Below are 16,588 nucleotides of genomic sequence, written 5' to 3' on the forward strand. Positions count from 1 at the left end.
AAGGATCAAAATCCATTGAACAATTGTTATCCGTAACAAATTTACGGACACTTAATAAATTAGTGGAAAGACGTGAAACAATTAAAATATCTCTAAGAGAAAAACGAGAATTAGAAGTAGAAAGAGTACCATGTCCGGTGTAGGAGATAGGGAGTTGAGTACCATTACCCACAACTACCAGATCTGAGCCATTATATGGAGCAACAGAGGATAAATTGGATGTATTTGGAGTCTTATGAGAAGAGGCTCCAGTATCCACGTACCAAGAGGTATCACCAGATGAGGGAAAAAAGTAATTTGAACTAATATATGAGACAAAGGCCTTAGAATGTATAGATGGGCAGTCACGAGCAGTATGATTCGGTTGATAGAAAAGTTGGCAATATAGAGTAGCATTAGTAGGTTGAGGGGGAAAGTAAGAAGTGGGATAGGAAATGGGGGGAGGACCTAGGATGGAAGGAAGACGAGGACGAGGGGTGAACTGTTGAGGCACGATATTAAAAGATTTGGTATTGCCTTGAGTCTGGCGACCACGACCACGACCACCATTTGAATGGCGACCACCATTGTTTTGTCGACCACGTCCACGACCATAGGAGGAATAATATTGTTGCTTGGCCACAAAAGCAGTGGTAACATTATCTGTAGAAGAACTAGAGAAACTGCTCAATTGAGATTCATGGAGAAATAGAAGGGAGCGTGCCTCAACAAATGAAGGAAGAGGAACACGAGTGGAGATAGAGGTGCTCACAGACATATATTCAGTAGGCAAGCTAGAGAGTATTTGGAGGACAAGGTCGGGTTCAGAGATAGGATTTCCAATGGAAGTTAAGGCATCAGCTATGGACTTTAGACGATGGACATATTCATTAATGGAAAAACTACCTTTCTTAAGATTATGAAATTGGACTTTGAGTTGAAGTGTTCGAGACCTGACTTGATCACGGAACAAGCGCTCAATTTGAAGCCATCCATCTTTAGAAGTGAGAGAGCGATTTGGCTTGATTATCGCTTGAAGAATTTCTTGAGAAATAGTTGCTGAATCCATAAAAGGACAATGGAGTCCAGTTGAATCCATTGCTGGAAGGAAGGGTTAGGGACGGAGGTACCATCATCACGCAAAATAGTAGACTCGGGACAAGGGAAACTCCCATCAATAAAGCCATAAACACCATGACCTTTGAAAACGGGTAGAAAAAGTTCTCTCCACAACATATAGTTTGTATAATCAAGAACAGTAGGAACAAGATTTTTAATGTTAGAGACGAAAATATAAGATGGAGAGGATGGAAGAAGGGAGGACACATCAGTCGTGGAGGCTGGTGAAGAATGAACTGATTGGGTAGAGGAAGTGGAAGCCGTGGGGGCGGGTGAAGAATGAACTAATTGAGTAGAGGAAGTGGAAGACATGATTCAACTGTAGAGAGTAAACCTAGACTTCTGATACCATGAAACAATGTATATATCTTGATGAGTAAATTTACAGATACAATGATATATATATAGTGTACATGTAGATGAAAAGATAAGAAAAAATCTCTAAGTATAGTTATCCTCTTAAGTACAATAATAATCCAAAATAATTTGAATAACAAAGTTATCAGTTATCACCATGTAGCAAATCACTTGTCTACTAAAATCAATTAGCATAAAGGAATAACAATTAATTCAACATTAAGTGATATGAAAAGCTCAAAAAATAAAGCTGAACACGACAACATATCAAACAATCACAAAGCCGATGAAATAAAGAAAGGAAAAAGAAAGTGAAAGTATCTCTTAAATACTTCTGCAGAAGGTGAGTTTGTCTCTTGTTATTTGTTCCAAGTTGTCCTGGAAGTAGCAAAATTTTCAATATTAAACCGTGCTTTGTACTTAAATATCATTTAACAAATCATAGTAACATGTAATTTGCACTTTTTAATTGCTTCTAAACAGATCAAGGAGAAAGATAAGATAGTAGGGCAGGAAGGTGAATGGCACCAGCAAAATCAAGTTTCTAATTCAACATCTTTCCTCTTACAACCACATCTATGCCTAAATATGGGGTAATTGTTTTCCTGTATAACAAGATAAACAAAATCTTAGATTTAAAAACTGGTAAAGATTAAGGACCCGTAGAATTATTCACTTGGTTTCTATGGCTAAACACCTACTAAGAGTACTCATTTTTGAAAATTCAAAAACCAAAACCGTTCGATGCATAACTAAAGAGTTCGATTACCTCAGTCCCAACTATATGCGACACTTTTCACTTTTCTATAATCAATTTGACTGAATTTGATAGCTGAATTGGATTAAATTAACTCGATATTTTAACATTAAAATTTATATTTTGAAAGAATAAGAAACCGTTTTTGTCATATTCTCAAGTTAAATAAGTGAAAGATGATCCAACAATGATAAATTGTTCGATTCTTCTGCCAACAACTTCCTTATCTGTAAAAAAATATATATTGAAGTTTTTCAAAGAAGAGCTACTCAGATCAGAAGCAAAAATCTAAAAAATAGAGAAGCCTGCAATGTTACACCCCGTATCTTCGAAGAACACTTATAAAATTTGAAACATAAGTACGTTGAGTTAGGGTAAGTAAAACCACTTTGGAATATAAGGAGCAAGCATTATTAAGTATATTTAATAAGTGGAGGATGTACATAAGGTATACCGGAAGGTTTTATAAGGAAATGAGTGGAAGAAATGGAGTAGTACGACTTTGGAGAAAGGATGGGTAATGTTTTGTGTGAAAATTTTGGTCCAACTTGGGGGGCGAATATCTCTTAGCATATGAAGTGTTTTAAGGTAAAAAAAAAAATCCTAAAATGAAGTTCGTCGAATCTAGTTTCCAACGCAACAAACCGCTCGTCAATAGGACATCGGAGTAGAGAATTATGGACGTTACAAGTTCAGCTGACAGAGCAGAAACGCGTGCTACATTACTGCTACAGTAACCGACTTGCTACAGTAAAATGCTATAGTAAACCCGACCCGAATTTGACCCTTATAAAAAGGGTAAGAACCCCCTTTTGTTTCACTAGATTTAGCCCAGAAGTTTCCAGATTTTTGAAGAGAGAGAGAGAGAGAGAGAGAGGGAAACAAAAAGTAAGCAATTTTCAAGTGATGGAGTATTAATCGAAGCTCGGATAAACGCATAGATGTGATTCTAGTATGGTTTTGCGGTGGATTCAAGGTGGATATTAAAGATATCGCTGTTTTAATAAAAATAAGGTATGAATCTCTCCTTAGTAATATTACCTTTGGTTTATTTACGAAGATAGAGTGATGAAATGGTTGTATAATAAAGTTGTTGGTTGAAAAATTGGACAAACATCGCGTGGGATGTTTTATGGAATATTTTGGTATTGATGATAATGTTGTTGATGGTGGTGCTGTTGTAGTTGTTGTTTTGTTGGTATTGTGATTTCGGGCTAGGCATATAAACAGGGGAGGTGCTGCCCGAATTTCGGCAGATTATAAATGGATTTATTTGAAGGACTAAGACAAGCGTAAAACGGTGAGTATAACGATTTTGTAAATCCTCTTAAATGTAGACTTGCGAGCTTGGACAAATAAGCGTAGCTAATAGGAGGTGGAACAGGTATGTTAAGGCTTGTCCCTTTCTTTCAAAGGCATGATTCCGATGTTATGGCTTCATAAATGTTTCCATATCTTCCTCGTTTCAAAAGTTGGATGTTTATGACTCCAAGGCATAATTCCGTTCCTAATAATTCATAGTTGTTTTCCAAAATGTTCGTATTTTCTAAATCAGAGATTTATGGCTCTGTGAGCTCTTATGATAACCACGATGAACATGTTTTCACAATCATAATGATGATGTCAAAGATGAGAATATTTTCCTACTTGATTATGATGATGATGATTCCGGGTTTAAAGGTTCCAAGTTTACGATTTCAATGACGATATAAGAATGTTGAGCTATTTCTTGATTTCTCAATTTTATTCATGGATGATGACTATTTTTAAAGATTCCAAAGTATATGAATTGACACCTTATGAGATTTATGATCTTATTCTACGTTCTCTTAACGCTATTCTTCATTGATAGTCTCACCTTATAATAATTGTTCCTTCAAGGTGAGACAAAGCTATGATAATTATTCCATAATATGATCGGAGGTTACCGACCTTACGTCACTCCGAAGTATTTATAGCTTTTATTTGGCTCTCATGCATGCTTTATATATATATATATATATATATATATATATATGTATGTATTTTACTACACCGAGCCGCGCTATAGTCAGCCGGGTACGACACCTATTGTGCAACCACTGATCTGTTGGTATTATACACCGAGTCCCGAAAGGGCAGGATACGTTACACACCGAGTCCCGAAAGGGCCGGGTACGTTACACACCGAGTCCCGAAAGGGCCGGGTACGTTACACACCGAGTCCCGAAAAGGCCGGGTACGTTATGATGATGATATGTATGTAAGAAAAGTTTTTTTTAAAGAAAGCTAGCATGCATGGCATCCGCCCTAAGAGGCACTCATATGTACAGGTTACTCTTTTATCTTATGATATGCTCTATATTTCCCTTCGGTTATTATTCATACTTTACATCCCTTATTATGTTACTATTCATGCCTCACATACTCGGTACATTATTCGTACTGACGTCCCTTCTTGTGGACGCTGCGTTCATGCCCGCAGGACCAGGTAGCCAGTCAGACGATTCGCAGCAGTAGGACCTCCCCTCAGCAGCAGTCAGTACGCTCCATTGATCCGGAGCTACACCCCTTTTGGTATGCTATTCCGTTGCGTACATATATGGGTACGGCAGGGCCTTGTCCTGTCATTTTTTTACAGTTTGTATTCTATAGAGGTCTGTAGACAGTGATATGTAGCCATGGTATTATGCAGCCTCGTCGGCGTGTATTTTGTTGTACAGTATATATGTGTGGCGGTCAATCGGCTCACGCTGTTAATCTCAGTGTTTATGTTTATATGTATGCGTTGGCCGTGAGTCCCCGGTACGGTGTCTTTTATGTTGAATGTTCGGGAGACAGTATAGCACAGTTACAGATTGTATATGGGCCCAGGATAGTCAGTGGCAAGTAAATGCAAGCACAGGAGTGCTTGGCCAGTAGTGGTCGGGCACTTGTTACGGCCCATCGGTTTGGGTCGTGACATGCAATCCAGTGATTGAGAAGACCTGCAATTTCTCAATTCTGTAACAAAATAACTATGGTACAAAGGGAAAGCATAAGCAGCACATCGAGAAAGAGAAAAGAGAAGTAGACAGATGTATTATTATAGTTAAATACAACAAAGAAAACTATGAGCAAGACCCTGCTGAAATAAATAATTGAACAAAGAGAGTAAGAAGAAAACACAAACCTATCTGAAACAAATGAACTTGTACTAACAAATTTAAGTGGTGAAAGGGGAAAATTAAAGTAGGAATCTATAGAGAGTGAGAAGAAAACACAAACCAATGAACTTGTACCAACAAATCTAAGTGGTGAAAGGGGAAAATTAAAGTAGGAATCTCTAGGAAATTCAACTCACCAGATAAGGAAAACAAAGCAGGTAGAAAACTGATCGGTTGAAGATTGGAAAAGGAGAGAAGATCGGTTGAAGATTGGGAAAGGGGAGAAGATGATAGAAGATGGTAGAATGTGATCTATTTTTATTAATTGGATCGGGCCGAAATTACGATTTTACCCTTGGTCGAAACCAAGGTTGTCTAGGAAATTCAACTCTAAAGCAGATAGAAAACTGATCGGTTAAAGATTGGGAAAGGAGAGAAGATCGGTTGAAGATTGGGAAAGGGGAGAAGATGGTAGAATGTGATCTATTTTTATTAATTGGACCGGGCCGAAATTACGATTTTACCCTTGGTCGAAACCAAGGTTCTCTGGGAAATTCAACTCTAAAGCAGATAGAAAACTGATCGGTTGAAGATTGGGAAAGGGGAGAAGATGATAAAAGATGGTAGAATGTGATCTATTTTTATTAATTGGACCGGGCCGAAATTACGATTTTACCCTTGGTCGAAACCAGGCTCTTATATAATATAGTAAAGTAAAGTAACTTCCAGAAAGAACAAAAAAAAATAGTTAACCTTAAGAATTGCTAGCTATTGTTTATTACTAAAAGAAATACGATAAAGAATGAAACTTTAATTCTAAATGCTATTTTTTAAGTATAAGCCTTTAAACAGAGTTTGCAAACAAATGTTCTTGAAACATCAACATGTGAAACGATATAAAGAATTGGCTTTTATTAGCTTGGACAAACGGAGCAAAGTAATTGCAATAATCTCAAAAAAAGATGTTTGCAAATTTATATAAATAAAAGTTTGAATTGTTGCGTCCATTGTATGAATCTGAAAATGAAAGCTAGTTCCTAGGATTAGAGATTTGAATTTTTATCCTTAGCTTGTTAGACAGAGTTGATTTTGCGGTATGATGGGCCCTTCATGTCCAGGCTATAGTTTCTTTATGTTTTTCATAACAACTTACTTTAGTAATAAAAAGATTTAACTATCCAAAAAATTAAATTGATAATAAATAAATTATAAGATTGTTATAAAAAAGTTAAATAAAAAATAAATTTACTATTATAAATCACAAAAATATTACTGTATTGTTATTGTTATGAAATACTGAAGAGATGTTTATGAAACTATATCTAGATAAAAAGAAGTGTTTACTCCGTCTTAATTTATGCGACACTTTTCGTTTTTCGAAATTTACACTATAAGAACTTTGACTAATATTTTAGAATATATTTTTCATAATATTAATACAAGAAAAGTTGTAATTTATAGTGGTTTTCACATAATTTTTAAATATCTCAGATTTTAATTTTAAGATATTGAGTAAACTGCATTTAATTTAACTTCAAAAATTAATTAAACTAACACTCAAAAAATAAAAAAATATTACATAAATTGGGTCGAGGGAGTAACATGGGTTGTGGTGGGATGACTGGTATCCTTTATCCTTAATCAGAAGTCTCAGGTTCGGTCCTGAATAAAATAAAATAAAAGTTGTTGGGAATGCTGCCCTTAAAATTGGCCCTGCAACGCGCGATTTCAGATAAAATTGGACTCTAATACGAATACCTAACACAAAAAAAAAAAAAAAAAAAAAAAAAGAGCTACTTTTTTTAGTCGTCCACTATGCTTGACATCTATATTAGTGTCACTAGATGGCCTATGCCCGTGCTGCGCACGGGCCCAACACTTCGGATTATAGTGTATCTATGTATATGTAGTTGTGTTTAAATAATAATAATAATAATATATACATATATATACTATGCTCAAAATACGATTAATATAACATTTAGTTTGTGCTCTGTATCTAAAACTTTATTTATTCGTGTTTGCTACGAAAATTTATTAATACTTTTTAAAAGAGAAGACTTGTTTAAAAGAAAATTATTTTCCTCTCTTTGAGATAAAATAATAGCAATATTTAAGCATCAGTTAATATTTTCAATTTTAATTCGATTAATTTAAAAGTGTAAAATAGTTATTATTTTTTATCAAATTTTGATTTGGATAAATCTAATTCACATTATTAAATTAATTTTATATGTTTGAAACGAAACAAAGTAGAAATTAATTTTCTATTTAAACGAAGAAATGCTATTTTTAAATTTTTAGTAAATATTTTCGGTTTAACTCATTTTACTTGTCATGTTGTCTTTTGCATGGTTTTTTAAGGAAACGTGAATTAGAATTATAATTTGACTAATTTATCTTATTCATTATTTGATCTTCATTTGATATTAATCTCTTTTCACATTTATTAGAGTAAGAATAAAAATAAAAAAGTAATTAAATTGTATCTTATTTTTTAAATATATATATTTTAAGTATATTTATTTTAGTAAACATAATAAATAAATGACATGGCGGAATAGGAAATACAGCAATTAAATATTTTGAAGAAAAGTAATAATATGAGGTCCATGTTTTTTGCTGTGCAATAATTTCATTTGCTCTCACTAATGGGTTAATATGCATGTGGCAATGAATCCACTATTATTGACTTGATGGGGATACTTTGGGAATTACATGAATATTGTTTGATTTTTTTTTATTATTTTTTCCCCCCTCCCATTTTAGGAGGATTTATAGTGTTTCCACACTTCCCCTCCAGTGTGACTCGAACCCAGGACCTACCGGTCGTGGGTGGAGGTTTGTTTGATTTTTTAGTATATGGGGTGCACGTTTTTTTTTTTTTTTTTTTTACGTTGCCTTTTTTTTTTTTTAATATGGGTCCATTTTTTTTCATGAGTATTTTAAGTATGTTGCTGTACAATAATTTCATTTGCTCCCACTAATGGGTTGATACGCATGTGACAATGAGTCCATCATTATTGATTTAATTATTTGATTTTCTAAGCATTTGTTTTTTAACATTGTTTGCTTTATTAATATTGGATTCACTTTTTTTTTTTTTAATATTGCTTGATTCTGTTAATATGGGGTCCACTTTTTTTTTCCCGTGAGTTTGGATGTGGTGAGTTCCACTTTTTTTTCTTCCTTTTTTTTATTGCTTGGTGTTATTTAGTATGGGGCCCACCCTTTTTTTTTAAGGGACAACGGACGATGAAACATGGGTCTAAACCCATGCTTTATATAGTTTCTTTTTTTTATTATTATTTTTTATTTTTTATATTGCTTGGTGTTGTTATATATATATATATATATATATATACTATGTTCAAAACACGATTGATATAACATTGTAATTTGTGCTCCGTATCTAAAACTTTATTATATTAGTGTTTGCTAAGAATACAAAGTCTGCATTTTTTTTTTTTTTGACCTTGTTTATTTTTTTAATATGGGATTCACTTTTTTTTTTTAATATATTGCTTGATTTTGTTAATATGTGATACTATGTTTAAAACACGATTAATATAACATTGTAGTTTGTGTTCCGTATTTAAAACTTTATTATATTAGTGTTTGCTACGAATACGCATGGTGTTTAATATGGGGCCCACAATTTTTTTCACATTTATTAGAGCAAGGAAAAAAATGAAAAAGCAATTAAATTCTATCTTATTTTAATATATGAGTATTTTAAGTATGTTGCTGTATAATAATTTCATTTGCTCCCACTAATGGGTTGATACGCATGTGGCAATGAGTCCATCATTATTGATTTAATTGTTTGATTTTCTAAGCATTTGTTTATTAACATTGTTTGTTTTATTAATATGGGATTCATTTTTTATTTTATTTTTAATATTGCTTGATTCTGTTAATATAGGGTCCACTTTTTTGTTCCCGTGAGTTTGGATGTGGTGAGTTCCACTTTTTTTTATTGCTCGGTGTTATTTAGTATGGGGCCCACCCTTTTTTTTAATGGACAACGGACGATGAAGCATGGGTCTAAACCCATGCTTTATATAGTTTCTTTTTATTTATTTTTATTTTTGATATTGCCTGATGTTGTTTAGTATGGGGCCCGCCCTTTTGGACATTATTAGTTTACACTATTTTTATGCATATAATATATATATATATATATATATATATATATATATACTATGTTCAAAACACGATTGATATAGCATTGTAATTTGTGCTCCGTATCTAAAACTTTATTATATTAGTGTTTGCTAAGAATACAAAGTCTGCACTTTTTTTTTTACACTGTTTATTTTTTTAATATGAGATTCACTTTTTTTTAAAATATATATATTGCTTGATTTTGTCAATATGGGAAACTATGTTCAAAACACGATTAATATAGCATTGTAGTTTGTGCTTTGTATTTAAAACTTTATTATATTAGTGTTTGCTACGAATACGCATGGTGTTTAATATGGGGCCCACATTTTTTTTAACATTGTTTATTTTTTTAATATGGGATTCACTTTTTTTTTTAATATTGCTTAATTTTGTTAATATGGGGTCCACTTTTTTTCCTGTGAGTTTGGATGTGGTGGGCTCCAGTTTTTTTTTTTTAATACTGGTTGGTGTTTAATATGGGGCCCACATTTTTTTTTTAATATTAGTTGTTGTTTAATATATATAGAGCCCACAATTTATTTTTTTTACATTTTTTTTATTATTATTATGGGCTGTTTAATATGGGGCCCAAAATTATTATTTTTTTCATGGGAGGCCCACAACGAACGACGAAATAGTAGTAAAACCCGTGCTTCTTAATAGTAGAAATAGAAATATTGACAAGAAACACGTGGTATGGCAAAAAGCCAAAAACGCCGAACTGATGGGATTTGGGATTCGATATTCCTTATTAACAAAAAACAGACAAACGTCACTGCATTAGATTAATCGAATGGGAGCCACTCAATATTGAAGTGGCGTGTTATGTGTTCTTTCATAGACGCCAAATTCGACTCCGTGTTCGTTTGATCGGTGAAATGGGATAGATAAGGATATTTTACGATTGAAATATTTAATGTGATTAGTTATTTTATTAGTATATGAAATAGCTAATCTCATCATTTTATTATAACATGATCATCGAGACTAATTAATTGTACTCATTACCAAACGAGGGATAATATACTTCCGTAAGATATCCCAACAGTGTTATTCCTTTGTCTCATCAATCAGATAACCCACAAGTATTTTTCCATGTTGTCATTTTTAACACGCAATCTTAATTTATGAGACATCGTTTGAATTTTAAAAGCTTATTTTTAAATTTTGATCATAAATTTAAAAGTATATTTTTTACGAATTTTTATATAAAAGGTACTATAAATCACAAATAATTGATGATTCAAAAATTTTAAAAAAATATATAAAAAATTGTTTGATTCTCAAAATCTAAGTGGTGTCATGTAAAACTGGGATGATGAAGAGAATAGATTTATTATATCAATCCTCACAAATAAAATATTAAGAATCAACTAAATTACTAAAATTTTCAAAATAAAGAAACTAATCCTTGAAAAAGACAACAGGTGAAAATTCTTGAGAAAAGGGGACTATATATGGACGGACAATTCAAGGGGTAAATCCATTAAAATCAATAAAAGCCTCCCTCAATCCATTCGTTGAAAAGTCATGTGTAATTTTCGCTTGACACTATTGTTTCATCTTCTTCTTACTTTGTTTTTACATGTACAAAGTCTTCCTCCATATGGCTCAATTATTGAGTTTCTTCCTGGTTTTAATGGTCCTCTTCCTTTTTATCTCGAGACTGGGTAAGTTATATTTCTGCAATTAGTGATAGATAAATTTTGTAGCTAAATAACATAATTCGTTGCTAATCCTATTTTACGACTATCTAGCGATAAGTTATAAAATAATTGTTAGTTAGGAGTCATATAGATGAAATATTTAGTTCTTTTTTTATTAGTTTATTGGCTCTAACCACTGGCAGAGCTAGAGTTTAAGGTAATGTTTGGCGGAACTCAATAACTTTAGTCCAGTTATTGTATTTGTCTTAAGAACATTTAATATGAACAAATTTTTAATTTAGAATCGAGTAACTTAAAAAGGTCGTCAAGACTTGTAAACCCATAATCTTTAACTTCTGGCTCCGCCAGAAACAATAACACTCATTTGTTCTCTTTGTAAAATTCCAAGTTGAGATTAGTATAAAATCTACTTTCCTTTGAATTTTCATTTTCATTTGATCAAAGGTAAAAAATTTTTTACTTATTTTAGTATTTTTCAGAACTTACTGGTTACATACTAGTAAAACAAATTAGTTGAAGTGATCAATATATTTTGAAATTTTTAGATACATTGGAGTTGGAAAATCCGAGGAAGTGCAACTATTCTATTACTTCATTAAATCAGAATCCGACCCGAGAAAAGATCCGCTCTTGCTATGGCTAACAGGAGGGCCTGGTTGCTCATCCTTTACGGGCTTGGCGTATGAAGTAGGTAAGTGTTAGATAAATTTAAGTTATATACGCTGACGATGTAAAGATTTTTTACACTATTTGTCTAATTTAACCTGTGATGGTATGTTAATTATGGCAGCAGTAACTCACATTAAATATGTGCAACATACTTTCATAGTCTAGAGGTTATCTTTATTCGAATGGTTATCGTTATTATTCATCTTTGAGAGAGCTGATATATTGATCAACATATACTATTATTTTCGTCCAGTGTTTGACCTACAATCCTACTGTTTAGCCAACTTTCAGAATCTGCTTACTTTCAAATGTACTTTTTGTCAAATATAGTTTAACTGTTTGTGTTTAACTTAAATCATTTGAGGAACGCCTTTGTTAGTATTACAGAAGCATTAAGTTTGATTAAACTTTCTAATTAGTGAATTAGTAGTAAATAGCGTGGGTCTTATTCTAAACGAGAGTCTAGATATGTACCAACACTACTACTAAATATGTGGAAAAGCTTGGTACAGTCAAACCTCTCTAGAACAGCGTGTTTCAGATTTTTGTGGCTGCTATAGCAAAATATTGTTATAGAGAACATATAATATAACATAACATGACAAATCGGCTCCAAAGAAAACTTGGTTGTTATAGTGATGTGTTATAGAGAGGTCTGATTGTATTATGTGCGAATAATATTTGAAGAAAATTGACTTCTGAATTCTCTATTTTAGGCCCGTTGGCTTTTGGTCAAAAGGCATACAATGGAAGCCTACCGATTCTTGTTTCAAGTCCATATTCATGGACAAAGGTGATACAAAAGAGCTTCTTTTTTTCTTTACCAAAATGCATATATATTCGCAATTTCTCATGCACACTTCATGTTATCATGAAATAAATGTATTTCTTACATTTGTAGTTTGCAAGCGTATTGTTCCTGGAACAGCCTGTAAATACTGGGTTCTCATATGCAACAACGTCAGAGGTGTATAAGTGTACTGATCTACAAGCGTGCGACGAGGTCTATGAATTTCTACGGAAGGTATTTGAGAATTATTCCAAGTTCATGAACGTAGATACATAGTATGAATTAGTAAACAGAGTTAATTCTGCATTTTCAAGTATTCCTCAATAAACTCCTCGTTTTCCATTGTTCATCGGAGAGGATATAGGATTTAAAATTGTAGAGCTCAACCTTTCAAGAACTAACTGTCTACTTTTTAAATTATACGTTCAGAATCTAATATTTGTTGATACTTTAGTGAATTTCACATATACATCTATATTTTGTATCGAGAATATAAGGTTAAGTTGAACTCATTGAATGGTGCTCCATCCGCCTCCTTTCAAGGGAGATTTGTAATTGAGTGATATGGACTAATTATTCAGGTTCATTTTACTGACCTGTGGATGTTCATAGTCCAATATTATAACAAATCCACCTTCTTGTCTGCAAAATAAAGTCCAGGTAGCTTCTCCATCGGTTTTATGCTTTGTGTATTGAAGCTATAGTTCTCCAAAATGATATATAGTGGAAATTGAAAGGATAATGAGAATAAACAGAGAAATAGGGAGAAAAAACAAAGCGAGATGGATGAATCATGAGAAAATGAAGACACTAATAATAGTAGCAAGTTGCAACCAAATATAACAGAGATGTATTGCTAACTAACTCACAATTTATTTTGCAGTGGCTCAATATTAATCATCCGGAATTCATTTCGAACCCTTTCTATGTTTCTGGGGATTCATATTCAGGCATTACAGTTCCAGTTATTGTTCAACTAATATCAGATGGTAAGGGCCATTTAGTATCATCATATAATGAGGTTGTCTGTCATTTTCATCATCCCATTACTCTTTAGTATATGCTTTGTTATTATAATTCCTTCTGGTTTAGCCATCCGATATCCGAAACCCATATTGGTCTGACTAATCCGAATTCATACCCGGCTAGGTCCACTAAGGGGGATACTCGGAGCCAAATTTATGCTTTAAATCGTACTATTGATTATTACTTCTGCATATACGGAGTATTAGATAAATTATATAGAAAGCTACATTTTTTTTTTGCTTCTTCAAATCTGAATTTGTAGCATCACTTAGTTGAAGTGAAGATGTTCAAACAAAGTGTTTTAGATAAGATTACAACAAAGTGTTTTTTTGTTATGAAAATGCAGGAAATGAAGCAGGCAAAGAGCCATTAATCAACCTTAAGGTTTTTTATTCCTATCCTTTCATTCAACATATATCTTGTGCACGGAAAAAATAGTGTTTTACAATTTGATGTTATATCCTTTCAGGGCTATTCACTTGGAAATCCAAAAACATTTCCTGAAGAAAGCAATTACCAAATTCCTTACTGTCATGGTATGGGGCTAATATCTGATGAACTTTTTGAGGTTGGTTCAATCTTACTTCATGTATAAACTTTGTATCATATCAAAACAATTTGGCACAAAAGTAATAATTTGGACCTTTTTGTATCAGTCACTGAAAGAGACTTGCAAAGGCGAATACCGAAACATAGATCATACCAATACACTATGTTCACAAAACTTAAAGATTTTCAAGAAGGTAAGGTTTTATTCCTTTTTGTGTGTATATATATTATTCGTTATATTTTGAATTGGTTCTAATTAAGCTAAGGTAATACCATAATGTTCATGTAATGCAACTTTGCAGCTTGTGAGTGGTATAAATGATCAGCAAATACTAGAGCCTTTCTGCGGAACAGACTCTGAAGTGCACAAACCGCGTCAATTGACTGCTGGTGAAAGAAGATCTCTTGAAGAAGATTTGATCTTTCTAAAACATGATGACTTCATCTGTCACGAAAGTCGTGTGAGCCTCTCAGCTATTACTTCAAAGAATGAATATTCAATAACTTTTAACAATATGGAGAAAGATCAAGTAAAATGCAATAATCTTAATGAATGGAAGAGGCGTATCGTGTTCTCTTTGATGAGTTTTTCAGGATAAAAAGATAATGCAGGGTAAGTAAGTATATATACATATATGTTTTTGATTGTAGATCGCCACACGCAAGCTCTCCAATTATTGGGCAAATGACCTGAGAGTTCAAGAGGCTCTCCATGTTAGAAAGGTATTTCAATTTATTCTATTTGTACTCCCTCTCCCTCTGTTCACTTTTACTTGTCCATAATTGCAAAAATAGATTTTCACTTTTACTTGTCACCTTTAACATATCAAGACAAGACAATTTCTTTTTTCCTGTTTTTTCTCATAGTATTAAATACTCAATTCAAATCATTTTTTAATGCAATAAAAATATGCACCAATTAATATGGGTACATTGGTAAATTATGCACTTCATTTATTATTTCTTAAGGGGTGTGCATAGTAAAAAAAAGTAGACAAATGAAAGTGGACGGATGGAGTACTTGTATAGTAAATGTTGCTTAGCATTATGGTGCAAGATATTAAAAGATTTTTTCCTTTCTTTTCTGTGCTTCTTTGATTAGGGAACTATAAGAAGACCATGGGCGAGATGTAGGCAAAGTATCGGAGGTACAACTTACACAATGACTTTCATGAATAGTATACCTTACCATGTAAACCTTAGTTCGAAAGGTTATCGATCACTTATATACAGGTTTGATACTTTCACGCTATGGTTCTCTAAGTTGTGTTTTAAGCACAAGATTTAGCTGAAGTTACTATATAGCATATACTTAACAATTTTTTTGTTTGAGCAGTGGCGATCATGACATGGTTGTTCCTTTCCAATCGACACAAGCATGGATAAAATATCTAAATTATTCTATTATTGATGATTGGCGTCCATGGACTATTGACGGACAAGTTGCAGGGTATGATTCTTCAAATTTTACTTCTCTGGATTTTCGTTCTAATTGGATAGACGATATGATTGTTATGAAATTCTAAATTATACAGATTTGATTTGCAGTTACACGAGGTCTTTCTCTAATCATATGACATTTGCAACCGTAAAGGTAAGAGTTTTGTACTCATGTGTTTTTGTAAAAGTGTCTTCAATCTCAATAGTAAAATTATATTATGCTCACATTTTTCAAATGTTTTTGTTATTTTTTTTTTTTCATTAGGGAGGAGGACACACAGCTCCCGAGTACAAACGTGAAGAGAGCTTTCATATGTTTAAAAGATGGATAGCTCAACAACCTTTGTAAATTTCTTAGTTAATTAGTTTAATATTTACTTCTCTGAATTACCATGAAAATATTACCTTTCTAGACGTAGAAGGTCGTACAAAACTAGGAAAAGTTGTTGAATTGTCTCTTCACACGCATAATCAATTGTTTAGCCACTCATGTAAAGCAGAATAATATCTTAAACAATAGTGTAATTGAAGCATCGTAAAAGTGATAATATGTTTATAATGGTTACTTCATGTAGTTAAATGAATGCTTGTGGTCCTGCGCCAACTTAAAATATTTGAATTAATGGTGAGCAAATCAAGCAGGGAGTTTTTTGTACCTGAATTTATATTAGACCTTTAGTTGAGCAACAAAATATGAAGAGTTAATTTGTTATTGTGTCAGGGGTGTATAGAACATAAAGTCATATATATATATATATATATGTACACTATAGTGTAATGAATCCTTTATACCATTAGTGTAATTTACATGTTCCTTCATCCGTTCACTTTTACTTGTCTACTACACTAAAAATATACTTTCTCTTTTACTTGTCATTTTTAACATATCAAGAAAAAAAAATTACCCTTATTAATTACGTATTCCCCAAATCATTTCTCA

The 16,588-nt window shown here is 32.7% G+C and overlaps 1 protein-coding gene across 2 annotated transcripts; it reads left to right on the forward strand.

Moving 5' to 3' along the window:
* The first annotated feature begins 10,965 nt into the window (after positions 1-10,965).
* Positions 10,966-16,213, forward strand: LOC132604053 (serine carboxypeptidase-like 11). Of its 2 annotated transcripts, none has more exons than XM_060317379.1 (14): positions 10,966-11,177; positions 11,720-11,865; positions 12,560-12,636; positions 12,745-12,867; positions 13,517-13,622; positions 14,006-14,043; positions 14,129-14,227; positions 14,316-14,402; positions 14,511-14,669; positions 14,860-14,931; positions 15,311-15,441; positions 15,545-15,658; positions 15,744-15,802; positions 15,914-16,213. In XM_060317379.1, the coding sequence occupies exons 1-13, from the start codon at positions 11,038-11,040 to the stop codon at positions 15,775-15,777; spliced, it is 1,326 nt and encodes a 441-aa protein (XP_060173362.1). In that variant the 5' UTR covers positions 10,966-11,037; the 3' UTR covers positions 15,778-15,802; positions 15,914-16,213. The 2 variants fall into 2 exon arrangements, with proteins under 2 accessions (XP_060173362.1, XP_060173361.1); XM_060317378.1 differs by having other exon boundaries at positions 10,971-11,177; positions 15,757-15,802.
* The last annotated feature ends 375 nt before the right edge of the window (positions 16,214-16,588 follow it).

The sequence above is a fragment of the Lycium barbarum genome, chromosome 7, assembly GCF_019175385.1.
Source record: "Lycium barbarum isolate Lr01 chromosome 7, ASM1917538v2, whole genome shotgun sequence".
Taxonomy (NCBI): domain Eukaryota; kingdom Viridiplantae; phylum Streptophyta; class Magnoliopsida; order Solanales; family Solanaceae; genus Lycium; species Lycium barbarum.